The sequence below is a fragment of the Oncorhynchus masou genome, unplaced genomic scaffold, assembly GCF_036934945.1.
Source record: "Oncorhynchus masou masou isolate Uvic2021 unplaced genomic scaffold, UVic_Omas_1.1 unplaced_scaffold_733, whole genome shotgun sequence".
NCBI classification, from domain to species: Eukaryota; Metazoa; Chordata; class Actinopteri; order Salmoniformes; family Salmonidae; genus Oncorhynchus; species Oncorhynchus masou.
This window is the reverse complement of record NW_027013784.1, coordinates 202,255-220,653: the sequence shown is the minus strand read 5'-3', so window position 1 is coordinate 220,653 and position 18,399 is coordinate 202,255. Positions and strand designations below refer to the sequence as shown.

Below are 18,399 nucleotides of genomic sequence, written 5' to 3'. Positions count from 1 at the left end.
TTTAGTGACGCTCACATGATACTTACAATCCTGGAGCATTCATGTGTATTCTATTTAATGAGTTTACAGCATGATCCTCGTATACATAACAAGGGAAAACAAATCCTATAATAAAATAAAACAGCAGCACATCAATATTCTTCAACCCTGATTTCTTGTTACCATTCTGTTAAAACATTCTGCCATCGTCAGTGCAAAAATCAGAACAAGCCTAAATACCGGGCATTGTCGTAGCGATATGGCTTTCGCTTGCGCATCTAGAAGACAGAATTCACTATGAATGCGAAGCTAATTAACGGTGTGTATAGTACAGTGTAAGAAAGAATAGCATTCAAAGCTAGCAATCTCTGCAGAGTTGGTTATAGCGATATCCATATGAGCCGAGTGTGTGTGTGTGTGTGTGTGTGTGTGTGTGTGTGTGTGTGTGTGTGTGTGTGTGTGTGTGTGTGTGTGTGTATACGAATCTGAAGAGATAAATAAACAGAAAAGGAAACAAAACTAAATATCTATTTTCACAGCAGCACCAATACAGAACAATTAAAAGGATTCTCCAAGGAACCAATCAAACATAAACACACATTACTTCTAATCTGGTGTCGTCTTGCAATGGCAAACGTGTGGAGACTAAATATCCAAACCGCTGGGTGAGTCAAGCGGAGGAAGAGGCTGTGTAGTTGGTGTCTGAGCTGCATACAATCTTACTCTGATCATTCCTTTACAGTTCACTCATTACAAACGCCATACAGTGTAGTGTTGATTACAGTCCGTCATTGTCTTATACATTTCGGGCTAGAATATGTTGGGAAGATTGTACAATATGATTCATCATAAGGCATATTGAAAAAAATCTATTCCTCTTTTGTACCCGTTCAATTCCTTCAGTACCTGTTCAATAAATAAATCAGAGAGGATTTCTTGGATGTCTTACAGTAGAGTAACGTTCGTAGATTCTACAGCACGGCAGGTCATTTCTGTATGGTGACACGGTGCTCTGTTTTGTTGTGGGAAGACATACAGACAGTAAGAGGTTCAGGAAAGATTGGACGTCCTTAAGGAGATGTAGGAAGTTGATGTGAGAGTTGTTTCTGTCAAACCTCCCACAGTCCACCCAGACATGTCCTGGGTCTCTATATCCCCAATCCCACGATGCACAGGGCCAGCAGTAGCATGGCGGCCAGACTGAGAGTGGGTCTCAGGAAAGACGCCTTACCTGGAGGAGGGGAGGGGACACGGTAAGAGGCATGCTGGGTAAGACACTGTCTGGACAACAAACACACTCAAAAGAATATTCCTCCTCAGATCTTTTCCTCCTTTCCCTCTGACGTTTTGAGAAGGTGAGGAGAGAGGAATCAAATAATCAAGGAATCGAGGAAATTACTTTTGAGATTCACCCACAAATTGACATGGCCCTTCAATTCCCCAACCAGATACTAACCAGTAGACCCATCTGTCCCTTACTTACCCTGAAGCCTGATCTTCCTGATGGGGCCGTCTCCACCCTCATAGCGACCTCTGACCTCCAGCTCGTAGTCCCCTACCTGGGGCATGGGGAAGTCAATGAAGTGCCAGCCCGTCATGTAGATCGGCCCTGTGATGTAGCCAGTCTTCCTGAACATCACCTGGAGAGGAGAGGAGAGGAGAGGAGAGGAGAGGAGAGGAGAGGAGATGAGAGGAGAGGAGAGGAGAGGAGATGAAAGGAGAGGAAAGGAGAGGAGAGGAAAGGAGAGGAGAGGAGATGAGAGGAGAGGAGAGGAGATGAAAGGAGAGGAAAGGAGAGGAGAGGAGAGGAGAGGAGGAGATGAGAGGCGAAGAGGAGAGGAGAGGAGAGGAGAGGAGAGGAAAGGAGAGGAGAGGAGAGGAGAGGGATGAGATGAGATGAGATGAGATGAGATGAGAGGAGAGGAGAGGAGAGGAGAGGAGAGGAGAGGAGAGGAGAGGAGAGGAGAGGAGGGAAAGGAGAGGAGAGGAGAGGGAGGAGATGAGAGGAGAGGAGGGAGAGGAGATGAGAGGAGAGGAGAGGAGAGGAGAGGAGAGGAGAGGAGAGGAGATGAGAGGAGAGGAGAGGAGATGAGATGAGATGAGAGGAGAGGAAAGGAGAGGAGAGGAGAGGAGAGAGGAGGAGATGAGAGGGAGAGGAGAGGAGAGGAGAGGAGGGAGAGGAGAGGAGAGGGAGAGGAGAGGAGAGGAGAGGAGAGGAGAGGAGACATTTCTTGTCTTCTGAGGACACTTATTTCCACAGGCTCAAACTGGATCACACCAGTTGCTGCAAGATTCAAATGAAACAAAGTAAAATGCCTTTAAATACCTTATAATATAGTGGGAAGGACTCATTGCCAAACCAGTCGTAGGAGATGTGGTGCCACCACACGTACAGCCACTTGCCAGAGTAGCTGATGTAACGCCACATTTGGGGAGCCACACTTGGAGCTGCAGAGAATAGAATATTAATCTCAACGGGATCACCTACAATAGACATGTACTGTATATGGAATTCCAGTGTGGTTTTGGCATCTGGTCTTACGTGCTCTCTTGGTGAACATCTCGCAGTGTTCGCTGGGAGGGCCGACACCGGCTCCGTTGTAGGCTCTGACCTCGATGAGGTAGTGGGAGTCTGGCAGCATGTTCTCCAGCCTGGTCTGGTTCATGGAGGCGGGCACAAAGATACGATTGGCCCCCGGCTCTGTATCGTCATACTTCCTCCAGTACTTCACCTGGTCAGAAAGCCGGGATTGGTCAGAGCAGGTGTCAATCAATTTGAACCAAAACTGGTGATCCAATCAAAATGTTCACCAGTTCCTCACACAGAGACCTATTCTTCTTTCACGTCAGGCTGGCAAGGAAGCCACAGTTGAACACAAGGTATTTTATTTGTTAGAGTCTCATGAGAAGGGCCATCCCACTGGGCAAAAACAACTGATTGTATTTGCAAAAAATCATCAAGGGAATTTCGTATTTTTTTCTCACCCAACTTTAAACATAAATCCAATGACATGATACTTTTGTTGTTGTTGATTTCACATTAAATTCACGTTAGTTGACAACTCAGCCAAATGTAAATCAAAACAAGATGTTGAACTGACGTCTGTGCCCAGTGAGATGTGTTTTTCCTGATCACTTAACCAGACCATCATTCGTAATCTGAGCAGGAAAATGTGTCCTTCCCCATAAATCATGGACATCACTAGACATCCAGGAACTTTAAAGAGCAACAGACCTGGTATCCATCTATGTACTGCTGAAGGCCGGTACCAGTGTCCATGACTGGTATCCACCAGACCAGAGCTTCATGGGACGAGACAGGCCTGGAGTATACATCTGTAGGAGACTCAGAGGGGACTAGTGGGGGGAGGGAGGGAGGGAGGGAGAGAGGGAGAGAGGGAGAGAGGGAGAGAGAGAGAGAGAGAGAGAGAGAGAGAGAGAGAGAGAGAGAGAGAGAGAGAGAGAGAGGGGGAGAGGGGTAGATCAGATTGAGAGAAACTTGTAAAGGCTGCCAATTGTCATGTCTTTACTATCATTAAATGAAGACTTTTAGTTTTTAACAAAGATTATCTGTAATTAGTATTACGCGATTAACTAATTAATCAGGTAACTGTATATAACTAGGTCGGGGCACCAAGGAAAATATTCAGATTACAAAGTTAGAATTTTTCTAATATAACTTTTTGAATATTTTCATATCTGATAGTCTTCTGATTAATTAATTATTTATTTTACCTCACGTTAGTCTCATTCCAAACGTTGTAAATTGTTGGTTATCTGCACAAACCCAGTCTTCACTATGAGTCATCCATACATCAATTGTCTTAAATAATTTATTTATTAACTAACTAAACAATCACAGAAATGCACACACAAACAAACCATGTAAATATGGTTACAAGAAATGATAGGGGAATGTGCCCTAGTGGGCTGAACCGGCATGGCAGCTTGTTAGACAAAGGGGGAGTGGGGGTTGACTGAAATAAGACAACACACAGTTGATAATTGTAACAATTGAAATGCTAATCCTTTGAACATGAATGCTCACTCATTCGGGAATAATTGCAATCAATATATATATTTACGTTCAGTGTGTCGTCGGGATCTCTGCTGAAAAGTTTGTTTCTTTTGTAGAATTGTCCGTCTCTCTCTCTGTCGTGGTTAGGATGGATAGTTCAGAGTGACATTCATTCATGTCGTTATGGATAGATGTTTCGGCGGTTGTCATTCTTCGCGTTCAATGATACCGAATTCCTACCTGCAGACTAGTAATTAATATCTTGTTCTTATTCTGTCGGTATCGATAGTCTAAAAGTTTAACCTCGTGGGATGATTAAAAGATTCAGCAGTCTGGTCTCAAACCTTGGCCCTCTAGTTATCGAGTTAAGCTGGTCTGCAACCTTTGTCCTCTCGTAATGGAGAGAAACATGGTCTGTTGAGAAATTCTCAAAGTTGGGGTTTTATTCGGGAGTTGCAGAAAAGGGCCTGTCCCAGGATGCCTGACCCTAACTGGGCTCATGGGCGGTCCTCCGATTTAGTTAAGCTCCAAAGGGAATAGGAGTTTCCTTCATTAAACAGTCCAAAATCACATGACTCAATTATACAAACAGTATCATCCTCACTCATTCATCTTATACAACAATTAGATGTAAACCTCATATCTGAGGCTGTTATATAAACAGCATTATGGTAATGTGGCCGCACAGTCTCCCATGAGCTTCACCAAATTGTACAAACTGGACCAGTTCGTAGCTGGATTCTTCACCGATGTGTTATACCTTCTCCGGAACATAAATGTTGTTCGGACCTCAAGTTCTGTGAGGTGGAAGAAATTCCTTTGTTCTCTATGAAAATTCACTCTGTCTCTATACTGTGGCCATGAGGAGATCATCTCCTCCAGGAATTTACGACCTCTCTGACCAGTTGTAGGAGAATTTACGACCTCTCTGACTAGTTGTAGGAGACAGAGAGAGGGGGATGATTCTCGCTGTACCCAAAGATGGCAACGTCATGACACTATCATCTTGAAGAGGTTAAAGAACATGTTTACCATGGCTAGGGTTAGGGCTGAGGGCTAGGGTTAGGGCTGAGGGTTAGGGTTAGGGCTGAGGGTTAGGGTTAGGGCTGAGGGTTAGGGTTAGGGCTAGGGTTAGGGCTAGGGTTAGGTTTAGGGCTGAGGGTTAGGGTTAGGGATTAGGGTTAGGGCTAAGGTTAGGGCTGAGGGTTAGGGTTAGGGCTGAGGGTTAGGGTTAGGGTTAGGGCTGAGGGTTAGGGTTAGGGCTAGGGTTAGGGCTAGGGTTAGGGCTGAGGGTTAGGTTTAGGGCTGAGGGTTAGGGCTGAGGGTTAGGGTTAGGGCTGAGGGTTAGGTTTAGGGCTGAGGGTTAGGGTTAGGGATTAGGGTTAGGGCTAAGGTTAGGGCTAGGGTTAGGGCTGAGGGTTAGGGCTGAGGGTTAGGGTTAGGGCTGAGGGTTAGGGCTGAGGGTTAGGGTTAGGGCTGAGGGTTAGGGCTGAGGGTTAGGGTTAGGGCTGAGGGTTAGGGTTAGGGCTAGGGTTAGGGCTGAGGGTTAGGGTTAGGGCTGAGGGGGTTAGGGTTAGGGTTAAGGTTAGGGCTAGGGTTAGGGCTACAGGTTAGGGTTGAGGCTAGGGTTAGGGCTGAGGCTAGGGTTAGGGTTGAGGCTAGGGTTAGGGCTACAGGTTAGGGTTGAGGCTAGGGTTAGGGCTGAGGCTAGGGTTAGGGCTGAGGCTAGGGTTAGGGCTGAGGCTAGGGTTAGGGCTGAGGCTAGGGTTAGGGCTGAGGGTTAGGGCTGAGGCTAGGGTTAGGGTTAGGGCTACAGGTCAGGGTTGAGGCTAGGGTTCGGGCTGAGGCTAGGGTTAGGGCTGAGGCTAGGGTTAGGGTTGAGGGTTAGGGCTGAGGCTAGGGTTAGGGTTGAGGGTTAGGGCTGAGGCTAGGGTTAGGGTTAGGGTTAGGGTTGAGGTTAGGGTTAGGGCTGAGGGTTAGGGCTGAGGGTTAGGGCTGAGGCTAGGGTTAGGGCTACAGGTTAGGGTTGAGGCTAGGGTTAGGGCTGAGGCTAGGGTTAGGGCTGAGGCTAGGGTTAGGGCTGAGGGTTAGGGCTGAGGGTTAGGGCTGAGGCTAGGGTTAGGGCTGAGGGTTAGGGCTGAGGCTAGGGTTAGGGCTGAGAGTTAGGGCTGAGGGTTAGGGTTGAGACTAGGGTTAGGGCTGAGGCTAGGGTTAGGGCTACAGGTTAGGGTTGAGGCTAGGGTTAGGGCTACAGGTTAGGGCTGAGGCTAGGGTTAGGGTTAGGGCTACAGGTTAGGGCTGAGGCTAGGGTTAGGGTTAGGGCTACAGGTTAGGGTTGAGGCTAGGGTTAGGGTTGAGGCTAGGGTTAGGGTTGAGGCTAGGGTTAGGGCTGAGGCTAGGGTTAGGGTAGAGGCTAGGGTTAGGGCTGAGGCTAGGGTTAGGGTTGAGGGTTAGGGCTGAGGCTAGGGTTAGGGCTGAGGCTAGGGTTAGGGCTGAGGCTAGGGTTAGGGCTGAGGCTAGGGTTAGGGCTGAGGGTTAGAGCTGAGGGTTAGGGCTGAGGGTTAGGGCTGAGGCTAGGGTTAGGGTTAGGGTTAGGGTTAGGGTTAGGGCTGAGGGTTAGGGCTGAGGGTTAGGGCTGAGGTTAGGGTTAGGGTTAGGGTTAGGGTTAGGGTTAGGGCTGAGGGTTAGGGTTGAGGTTAGGGTTAGGGCTGAGGGTTAGGGTTAGGGCTGAGGGTTAGGGCTGAGGGTTAGGGTTAGGGCTGAGGGTTAGGGTTAGGGCTGAGGGTTAGGGCTGAGGTTAGGGTTAGGGCTGAGGGTTAGGGTTAGGGCTGAGGGTTAGGGCTGAGGGTTAGGGCTGAGGGTTAGGGTTAGGGCTAGGGTTAGGGTAGGGTTAGGGTTAGGGGGTTAGGGTAGGGTTAGGGTTAGAGGTTAGGGTTAGGGAGGTTAGGGTTAGGGCTGAGGGTAGGGTTAGGGTTGAGGTTAGGGTTAGGGCTGAGGTTAGGGTTAGGGTTAGGGTTAGGGCTGAGGCTAGGGTTAGGGTTAGGGTTAGGGTTGAGGTTAGGGTTAGGGCTGAGGGTTAGGGCTGAGGGTTAGGGCTGAGGCTAGGGTTAGGGCTACAGGTTAGGGTTGAGGCTAGGGTTAGGGCTGAGGCTAGGGTTAGGGCTGAGGCTAGGGTTAGGGCTGAGGGTTAGGGCTGAGGGTTAGGGCTGAGGCTAGGGTTAGGGCTGAGGGTTAGGGCTGAGGCTAGGGTTAGGGCTGAGAGTTAGGCTGAGGGCTAGGGTTGAGACTAGGGTTAGGCTGAGGCTAGGGTTAGGGCTACAGGTTAGGGTTGAGGCTAGGGTTAGGGCTACAGGTTAGGGCTGAGGCTAGGGTTAGGGTTAGGGCTACAGGTTAGGGCTGAGGCTAGGGTTAGGGTTAGGGCTACAGGTTAGGGTTGAGGCTAGGGTTAGGGTTGAGGCTAGGGTTAGGGTTGAGGCTAGGGTTAGGGCTGAGGCTAGGGTTAGGGTAGAGGCTAGGGTTAGGGCTGAGGCTAGGGTTAGGGTTGAGGGTTAGGGCTGAGGCTAGGGTTAGGGCTGAGGCTAGGGTTAGGGCTGAGGCTAGGGTTAGGGCTGAGGCTAGGGTTAGGGCTGAGGGTTAGAGCTGAGGGTTAGGGCTGAGGGTTAGGGCTGAGGCTAGGGTTAGGGTTAGGGTTAGGGTTAGGGCTGAGGGTTAGGGCTGAGGGTTAGGGCTGAGGTTAGGGTTAGGGTTAGGGTTAGGGTTAGGGCTGAGGGTTAGGGTTGAGGTTAGGGTTAGGGCTGAGGGTTAGGGTTAGGGCTGAGGGTTAGGGCTGAGGGTTAGGGCTGAGGGTTAGGGCTGAGGGTTAGGGTTAGGGTTAGGGTTAGGGCTGAGGGTTAGGGTTGAGGTTAGGGTTAGGGCTGAGGGTTAGGGTTAGGGCTGAGGGTTAGGGCTGAGGGTTAGGGCTGAGGGTTAGGGTTAGGGCTAGGGTAGGGTTAGGGTTAGGGTAGGGTTAGGGTAGGGTTAGGGTTAGGGTTAGGGCTGAGGGTTAGGGTTAGGGCTGAGGGTAGGGTTAGGGTTGAGGTTAGGGTTAGGGCTGAGGGTAGGGTTAGGGTTGAGGTTAGGGTTAGGGCTGAGGTTAGGGTTAGGGTTAGGGTTAGGGTTAGGGCTGAGGCTAGGGTTAGGGTTAGGGTTGAGGTTAGGGTTAGGGCTGAGGGTAGGGTTAGGGTTAGGGCTGAGGGTTAGGGCTGAGGGTTAGGGTAGGGTTAGGGTTAGGGTAGGGTTAGGGTAGGGTTAGGGTTAGGGTAGGGTTAGGGTTAGGGTAGGGTTAGGGTAGGGTTAGGGTTAGGGTTAGGGCTGAGGGTTAGGGTTAGGGCTGAGGGTAGGGTTAGGGTTGAGGTTAGGGTTAGGGCTGAGGGTAGGGTTAGGGTTAGGGTTAGGGCTGAGGTTAGGGTTAGGGTTAGGGTTTGGGTTAGGGCTGAGGCTAGGGTTAGGGTTAGGGTTAGGGTTAGGGTTGAGGTTAGGGTTAGGGTTGAGGTTAGGGTTAGGGTCGTGGTTGAGGTTAGGGTTAGGGTTAGGGTTTAAGAGGGTTTCTTTGGGTTGCACAGGCCTATTACAACTTTCTGCCCTGTTTCTATATTGTACATCAGTCCGGTCTGGAGAGGGTGAGAGAACATGAAAGGTCGAGTGCTCCGAGGGGTCACCCATGACGGTTCAACAACAGGAGGAAGGGTTAATTAAGTGCTGAGAATGAACAAGTTGAATTAAAACAATTTAAAAAAAACATGCAAGCTGGATCAATAAATGAATAGATAAATAATTGAATAAGTAAATAATATAGTACATAATTAAAAATCACACCAAGGGATGAAGGGATTCAGGAATTCAGTGCTGCATAAATAAGTGCTGTGTTAGAGTGCTTCATTTATGAAAGACAAGCAGGCCAATAAATCCATTGTTTTTTATTGAACTTCCTCCTGGTGGTGGCAACCCCTCCAGCTCTCCTGATTGGGCCTCACTGACTCCCATGGTCAAGGCTATATACTACTCTTTACCATGCAGACCAAAGTCTTCAGATTGACTATCCACCAGGATTCAGCTCTTCTTCTCTGGTTTGAGGCTAGGGTTAGGGTTGAGGTTAGGGTTAGGGTCGTGGTTGAGGTTAGGGTTGTGGTTGAGGTTAGGGTTAGGTTTGTGGTTGAGGTTAGGGTTGTACCGGGATGTGGTCATACAGCTAGTATGACCCTCACCATCTCGTGGGGTTAGGGGTTAGGGGTTAGTATGACCCTCACCATCTCGTGGGGTTAGGGGTTAGGGGTTAGTATGACCCTCACCATCTCGTGGGGTAGGGGTTAGGGGTTAGTATGACCCTCACCATCTCGTGGGGTTAGGGGTTAGTATGACCCTCACCATCTCGTGGGGTTAGGGGATAGTACGACCCTCACCATCTCTTTGGGTTAGGGGTTACTATGACCCTCACCATCTCATGGGGTTAGGGGTTTCTATGACCCTCACCATCTCGTTTGGTTAGGGGTTACTATGACCCTCACCATCTAGTGGGGTTAGGGGTTACTATGACCCTCACCATCTCGTGGGGTTAGGGGTTAGTATGACCCTCACCATCTCATGGGGTTAGGGGTTAGGGGTTACTATGACCCTCACCATCTTGTGGGGTTAGGGGTTAGTACGACCCTCACCATCTCGTGGGGTTAGGGGTTAGGGGTTACTATGACCCTCACCATCTCATGGGGTTAGGGATTAGGGGTTACTATGACCCTCACCATCTCATGGGGTTAGGGTTAGGGGTTACTATGACCCTCACCATCTCGTGGGGTTAGGGGCTAGGTTTAGTATGACCCCACCATCTCATGGGGTTAGGGCTAGTATGACCCTCACCATCTCGTGGGGTTAGGGGTTAGTATGACCCTCACCATCTCGTGGGGTTAGGGGTTAGTACGACCCTCACCATCTCGTGGGGTTAGGGGTTAGGGGTTACTATGACCCTCACCATCTTGTGGGGTTAGGGGTTAGTACGACCCTCACCATCTCGTGGGGTTAGGGGTTACTATGACCCTCACCATCTCATGGGGTTAGGGGTTAGGGGTTACTATGACCCTCACCATCTCGTGGGGTTAGGGGTTACTATGACCCTCACCATCTCATGGGGTTAGGGGTTACTATGACCCTCACCATCTCGTGGGGTTAGGGGTTAGTATGACCCTCAACATCTCGTGGGGTTAGGGGTTAGGGGTTACTATGACCCTCACCATCTCATGGGGTTAGGGGTTAGGGGTTACTATGACCCTCACCATCTCATGGGGTTAGGGGTTAGGGGTTAGTACGACCCTCACCATCTCGTGGGGTTAGGGGTTACTATGACCCTCACCATCTCATGGGGTTAGGGGTTAGGGGTTAGTACGACCCTCACCATCTCGTGGGGTTAGGGGTTACTATGACCCTCACCATCTCGTGGGGTTAGGGGTTAGGGGTTACTATGACCCTCACCATCTCATGGGGTTAGGGGTTAGGGGTTACTATGACCCTCACCATCTCGTGGGGTTAGGGGTTACTATGACCCTCACCATCTCATGGGGTTAGGGGTTTCTATGACCCTCACCATCTCGTTTGGTTAGGGGTTACTATGACCCTCACCATCTAGTGGGGTTAGGGGTTACTATGACCCTCACCATCTCGTGGGGTTAGGGGTTAGTATGACCCTCACCATCTCATGGGGTTAGGGGTTAGGGGTTACTATGACCCTCACCATCTTGTGGGGTTAGGGGTTAGTACGACCCTCACCATCTCGTGGGGTTAGGGGTTAGGGGTTACTATGACCCTCACCATCTCATGGGGTTAGGGATTAGGGGTTACTATGACCCTCACCATCTCATGGGGTTAGGGGTTAGGGGTTACTATGACCCTCACCATCTCGTGGGGTTAGGGGCTAGTATGACCCCACCATCTCATGGGGTTAGGGGCTAGTATGACCCTCACCATCTCGTGGGGTTAGGGGTTAGTATGACCCTCACCATCTCGTGGGGTTAGGGGTTAGTACGACCCTCACCATCTCGTGGGGTTAGGGGTTAGGGGTTACTATGACCCTCACCATCTCATGGGGTTAGGGGTTAGTACGACCCTCACCATCTCGTGGGGTTAGGGGTTACTATGACCCTCACCATCTCGTGGGGTTAGGGGTTACTATGACCCTCACCATCTCATGGGGTTAGGGGTTAGGGGTTACTATGACCCTCACCATCTCGTGGGGTTAGGGGTTACTATGACCCTCACCATCTCATGGGGTTAGGGGTTACTATGACCCTCACCATCTCGTGGGGTTAGGGGTTAGTATGACCCTCAACATCTCGTGGGGTTAGGGGTTAGGGGTTACTATGACCCTCACCATCTCATGGGGTTAGCGGTTAGGGGTTACTATGACCCTCACCATCTCATGGGGTTAGGGGTTAGGGGTTAGTACGACCCTCACCATCTCGTGGGGTTAGGGGTTACTATGACCCTCACCATCTCATGGGGTTAGGGGTTAGGGGTTAGTACGACCCTCACCATCTCGTGGGGTTAGGGGTTACTATGACCCTCACCATCTCGTGGGGTTAGGGGTTAGGGGTTACTATGACCCTCACCATCTCATGGGGTTAGGGGTTAGGGGTTACTATGACCCTCACCATCTCGTGGGGTTAGGGGTTACTATGACCCTCACCATCTCATGGGGTTAGGGGTTAGGGGTTACTATGACCCTCACCATCTCGTGGGGTTAGGGGTTAGTATGACCCTCAACATCTCGTGGGGTTAGGGGTTAGGGGTTAGTATGACCCTCACCATCTCGTGGGGTTAGGGGTTAGTATGACCCTCACCATCTCGTGGGGTTAGGGGTTAGTATGACCCTCACCATCTCATGGGGTTAGGGGTTAGTATGACCCTCACCATCTCGTGGGGTTAGGGGTTAGTATGACCCTCACCATCTCGTGGGGTTAGGGGTTAGGGGTTAGTATGACCCTCACCATCTCGTGGGGTTAGGGGTTAGTATGACCCTCACCATCTCGTGGGGTTAGGGGTTAGTATGACCCTCACCATCTAGTGGGGTTAGGGGTTAGTACGACCCCACCATCTCATGGGGTTAGGGGCTAGTATGACCCTCACCATCTCGTGGGGTTAGGGGTTAGTATGACCCTCACCATCTCATGGGGTTAGGGGTTACTATGACCCTCACCATCTCGTGGGGTTAGGAGTTAGTATGACCCCACCATCTCATGGGGTTAGGGGTTAAGGGTTACTATGACCCTCACCATCTCGTGGGGTTAGGGGTTAGGGGTTACTATGACCCTCACCATCTCGTGGGGTTAGGAGTTACTATGACCCCACCATCTCATGGGGTTAGGGGTTACCATGACCCTCACCATCTCGTGGGGTTAGGGGTTAGTATGACCCTCACCATCTCATGGGGTTAGGGGTTAGGGGTTACTATGACCCTCACCATCTCGTGGGGTTAGGGGTTAGTATGACCCTCACCATCTCGTGGGGTTAGGGGTTAGTATGACCCTCACCATCTCATGGGGTTAAGGGTTAGGGGTTACTATGACCCTCACCATCTCGTGGGGTTAGGAGTTAGTATGACCCCACCATCTCATGGGGTTAGGGGTTAGGGGTTACTATGACCCTCACCATCTCGTGGGGTTAGGGGTTAGGGGTTAGTACGACCCTCACCATCTCGTGGGGTTAGGGGTTACTATGACCCTCACCATCTCGTGGGGTTAGGAGTTAGTATGACCCCACCATCTCATGGGGTTAGGGGTTAGGGGTTACTATGACCCTCACCATATCGTGGGGTTAGGGGTTAGGGGTTAGTACGACCCTCACCATCTCGTGGGTAGTAGATAGTGGTCGACAGGCTGTAGGGTCCATCTCCTTTGGAGTTAAACGTCTTCACCTTCACCTGGAACTCCCTGACCTGGAAGTCGTTGGACTTGACCCTGAAAGAGGAGTCTCGATGGACGTAGCGTCGTGTCTCTGGGTCTGATATGGTCTCATACCACCAGTCAACATCATCATGAGGCTTGAATGCCACAACGTAGCCAAACTTCTTACCGTAGAAGTGCTGAGGCTGTACGGGCTGTGGATGGAAGATGACAGAGGAAGATCACATCCGTGTTATTTACCTAATCATCAAGACCCACAACATTACAAACTGACCAACATTTTGATTGAACGCTGCTCAAAGAAAAACCACATTAGTAACTTTAAATAGATACCATAGATTTTGTATGAAACATTATGGCAGAATACAGGTGGGTGTATTTCGACAAAAAAGCACATTGCACATCCGAACAGAAACTAAAACAAGAGTTGTACTAAAACAAATAAAATAATATAGATGAATTGGATCAGGTGGGTTGGTTACTAACTGGAGCAACAGCCTGTGGACCGTGTAGTTCTGCACAACCAGGACTGAAGAACGCTGGGTCAGAACATGGTTAGAAGGGTTGAAATGTGTCAGAGGGAAGAGAGAAACTCAGACACTTACTGTCCATGTGATGATCAACTCCCCATCTTTACCCCCGTAGCCTCCAACGTTGGTCGGGGCCACCACAGGCACTGAGAGACACAGTGGAGTGTGTTTCCAACAGGTGTTATTAGACACTCATACAGAAACACACACATTTCTTGGCAACAACAACATGTTAGTGCCCCAGGCTGGTCCCTACCTGCGTCCCCAGGTTTTGATCTTCATTGAAGGGATGCTGGCCTCCCCGTCTCCAAACTCATTAGTAGCATAGACCCTGAACTCATACTCCATCCAGGGGTACAGGTCCACAACATCAGCCATCACTGACATGTAATCCAGGGCCGTAGGGGCTGAGAGAGAGAGAGAGAGAGAGAGAGGGAGGGAGAGAGAGAGACAGAGAGAGAGAGAGAGAGAGAGACAGAGAGAGAGAGAGAGAGAGAGAGAGAGAGAGAGAGAGGGAGGGAGGGAGGGAGGGAGAGAGAGAGAGAGAGAGAGAGAGAGAGAGAGAGAGAGAGGGGAGGGAGGGAGGGAGGGAGGGAGGGAGGGAGGGAGGGAGGGAGGGAGGGAGGGAGGGGGAGGGAGGGAGGGAGGGAGGGAGGGAGGGAGGGAGGGAGGGAGGGAGGGAGGGAGGGAGGGAGGGAGGGACGGACAGACAGGCAGAGAGAGAGAGAGAGAGAGAGAGAGAGAGAGAGAGAAAGTATGTTAAGCATTAAAGGCTAGTGCTTTCATGTTGTTGCTGTCAGCGGTAGAGTAAGTCCGCCCTCTGGTGGTATACTCCTGTACTTACAGGTGGATGCGTCCCTCCAGTCCACTTCAGTTAGTGCGTAGAAGTCTCTGGTCTGGATGGTGTACCCAAGGATGGGGCTGCCATGGTTGGACCCTCGGTTCCACACCAGCTTCACCGAGGTGTCCCTGATCTCCTCAACCCTCACCCCACCGGGAGGAGCAGGAAGACCTTTGACCTTGAGGTCTGCTGACGCGGTGACGTTGTCCACGGCAGTCTGGGCTGTACAAGTGTAGCGTCCCTCGTGTCTCAACTGGACATTCATTATCTTCAGCTCTCCACTGTCCTCACGATCCTAGATGGACAGAGAGACAGGGTTAAACACATCACACACTGTCCTCACCATCCTGGATGGACAGAGACAGGGTTAAACACATCACACACTGTCCTCACCATCCTGGATGGACAGAGAGACAGGGTTAAACACATCACACACTGTCCTCACCATCCTGGATGGACAGAGAGACAGGGTTAAACACATCACACACTGTCCCCAACATCCTGGATGGACAGAGACAGGGTTAAACACATCACACACTGTCCTCACCATCCTGGATGGACAGAGAGACAGGGTTAAACACATCACACACTGTCCTCACCATCCTGGATGGACAGAGAGACAGGGTTAAACACATCACACACTGTCCTCACCATCCTGGATGGACAGAGAGATAGGGTTAAACACATCACACACTGTCCTCACCATCCTGGATGGACAGAGAGACAGGGTTAAACACATCACACACTGTCCTCACCATCCTGGATGGACAGAGAGACAGGGTTAAACACATCACACACTGTCCTCACCATCCTGGATGGACAGAGAGACAGGGTTAAACACATCACACACTGTCCTCACCATCCTGGATGGACAGAGAGACAGGGTTAAACACATCACACACTGTCCTCACCATCCTGGATGGACAGAGAGACAGGGTTAAACACATCACACACTGTCCTCACCATCCTGGATGGACAGAGAGACAGGCTTAAACACATCACACACTGTCCTCACCATCCTGGATGGACAGAGAGACAGGGTTAAACACATCACACACTGTCCTCACCATCCTGGATGGACAGAGAGACAGGGTTAAACACATCACACACTGTCCTCACCATCCTGGATGGACAGAGAGACAGGCTTAAACACATCACACACTGTCCTCACCATCCTGGATGGACAGAGAGACAGGGTTAAACACATCACACACTGTCCTCACCATCCTGGATGGACAGAGAGACAGGCTTAAACACATCACACACTGTCCTCACCATCCTGGATGGACAGAGAGACAGGGTTAAACACATCACACACTGTCCTCACCATCCTGGATGGACAGAGAGACAGGCTTAAACACATCACACACTGTCCTCACCATCCTGGATGGACAGAGAGACAGGGTTAAACACATCACACACTGTCCTCACCATCCTGGATGGACAGAGAGACAGGCTTAAACACATCACACACTGTCCTCACCATCCTGGATGGACAGAGAGACAGGGTTAAACACATCACACACTGTCCTCACCATCCTGGATGGACAGAGAGACAGGCTTAAACACATCACACACTGTCCTCACCATCCTGGATGGACAGAGAGACAGGGTTAAACACATCACACACTGAGAAACAGGTGAATTTCAGTGTACATCCTGAATATACTGAACTGATATGGAATTGACCCCAACCCTGCTGGTTTGTGCTATCCCTCCTACCATGATGCGTTCATAGTGCTTCCACTCTAGGTAGAAGTCGATGACCCTGAAATCCAGAGACCAGATGAAGGTGATGTCCAGACTGGGGTCAAAGGAGGCCTGGCACTGCAGATGCACCTCCTCTCCTACCATCACCTGAGTGTCCTCTGGGGCTACTGTGATCTGTGTCGCCTCTGTGTCACACACACACAGTAGAGAAGACTGTTGACTCACACTGTGCATTATGCTGGCTGTACACAGACCCAGCTTTAAAGAACAGTACTCGTGTCAATACAGCATCAGAATGGGATCAAATAATGAGACAACAGATGGTTGACTGTCCCCAACGTCCCCAATAACTACACATGAACATTCAAGGTAGATCAATATTAGGGCACATTTTAGACAGCTGTGTAAAGCTGGATGGAGAGTGATACCTGTGATGGTGAGAGTCCCTGTGCTGTTGGCCTTCCCTCTGTCATTCTCAGCTAAGCAGGTGTATACCCCCTCGTCATTCCTGGTGGCATTCAGGATCTCCAGACTCCCATCAAACATTATGGAGATACTATGGAGGGAAGGAAACACGTCATTCACAACCACACAGTATTGGATTTCTCTCAAATGTTTGTAGGTTCTCCTACAGTTGCTCTGATGAATAACAAACTCAGATGTCAATAAATCAACCAACCAACCAACCAACCAATCAACCAACTAATCAATCAATCAATAAACCAACCAATCAATCAACCAGCCAACCAATCAATCAACCAGCCAACCAATCAATTAATAAACCAAACAATCAATCAATCAACCAGCCAGCCAACCAATCAATAAATCAATCAATCAATCAATCAATCAACCAACCAACCAACCAACCAACCAACCAACCAACCAACAACCAATTAATCAATCAATCAATCAACCAACCCACAACCAATTAATCAATCAAACAACCAACCAATCAAACAAACGTTTGTAAAGCCTTTACGTTGAAATAAAATTCCCACAAAGAAATCGTTATTTACCGTGAGTTGTTGAAGAGCACTTCTTTTCCCTTGGTCCAGGTGAACCTGGGTCTGGGGGCAGCTCTGGGCTTACACTCTATGACCACACGGCCGTTGTTAGCTCCTAGAAGATGCTTCTTCACTGGGTTCAACTCAAACGTCGGGGCACAAGCTGAGATGGGGAGGGAAGTGGTTGGATGTCATTATCTATCAATGAGGACTAGGGCACAAGCTGGGATGGGAAGTGGTTGGATGTCATTATCTATCAATGAGGACTGGGGCACAAGCTGGGATGGGGAGGGAAGTGGTTGGATGTCATTATCTATCAATGAGGACTGGGGCACAAGCTGGGATGGGAAGTGGTTGGATGTCATTATCTATCAATGAGGACTGGGGCACAAGCTGGGATGGGGAGGAAGTGGTTGGATGTCATTATCTATCAATGAGGACTGGGGCACAAGCTGGGATGGGAAGTGGTTGGATGTCATTATCTATCAATGAGGACTGTGGCACAAGCTGGGATGGGGAGGGAAGTGGTTGGATGTCATTATCTATCAATGAGGACTGGGGCACAAGCTGGGATGGGAAGTGGTTGGATGTCATTATCTATCAATGAGGACTGGGGCACAAGCTGGGATGGGGAGGGAAGTGGTTGGATGTCATTATCTATCAATGAGGACTGGGGCACAAGCTGGGATGGGAAGTGGTTGGATGTCATTATCTATCAATGAGGACTGGGGCACAAGCTGGGATGGGGGAGGGAAGTGGTTGGATGTCATTATCTATCAATGAGGACTGGGGCACAAGCTGGGATGGGGAGTGGTTGGATGTCATTATCTATCAATGAGGACTGGGGCACAAGCTGGATGTCATTATCTATCAATGAGGACTGGGGCACAAGCTGGGATGGGGTTGGATGTCATTATCTATCAATGAGGACTGGGGCACAAGTGGGATGGGAAGTGGTTGGATGTCATTATCTATCAATGAGGACTGGGGCACAAGCTGGGATGGGGAGGAAGTGGTTGGATGTCATTATCTATCAATGAGGACTGTGGCACAAGCTGGGATGGGGAGGGAAGTGGTTGGATGTCATTATCTATCAATGAGGACTGGGGCACAAGCTGGGATGGGAAGTGGTTGGATGTCATTATCTATCAATGAGGACTGGGGCACAAGCTGGGATGGGGAGGGAAGTGGTTGGATGTCATTATCTATCAATGAGGACTGGGGCACAAGCTGGGATGGGGAGGGAAGTGGTTGGATGTCATTATCTATCAATGAGGACTGAGGCACAAGCTGGGATGGGGAGGGAAGTGGTTGGATGTCATTATCTATCAATGAGGACTGGGGCACAAGCTGGGATGGGGAGGGAAGTGGTTGGATGTCATTATCTATCAAT

The 18,399-nt window shown here is 49.9% G+C and overlaps 1 protein-coding gene across 1 annotated transcript in view; it reads right to left on the bottom strand.

The window, feature by feature from the left end:
* Window positions 1-18,399, bottom strand: part of LOC135537254 (contactin-1-like) — a 52,625-nt gene continuing 34,226 nt past the window's right edge. The window contains exons 12-23 of the mRNA XM_064963439.1: window positions 17,019-17,169; window positions 16,431-16,558; window positions 16,015-16,187; window positions 14,296-14,587; window positions 13,712-13,858; window positions 13,527-13,597; window positions 12,863-13,115; window positions 3,215-3,336; window positions 2,522-2,711; window positions 2,306-2,427; window positions 1,463-1,619; window positions 1-1,210 (exon numbers count right to left, since the gene is read on the bottom strand). Of these exons, the coding sequence (XP_064819511.1) occupies window positions 1,128-1,210; window positions 1,463-1,619; window positions 2,306-2,427; window positions 2,522-2,711; window positions 3,215-3,336; window positions 12,863-13,115; window positions 13,527-13,597; window positions 13,712-13,858; window positions 14,296-14,587; window positions 16,015-16,187; window positions 16,431-16,558; window positions 17,019-17,169 (1,889 nt within the window). The 3' untranslated portion in view covers window positions 1-1,127. The remainder of the gene's footprint in view (window positions 1,211-1,462; window positions 1,620-2,305; window positions 2,428-2,521; window positions 2,712-3,214; window positions 3,337-12,862; window positions 13,116-13,526; window positions 13,598-13,711; window positions 13,859-14,295; window positions 14,588-16,014; window positions 16,188-16,430; window positions 16,559-17,018; window positions 17,170-18,399) is intronic.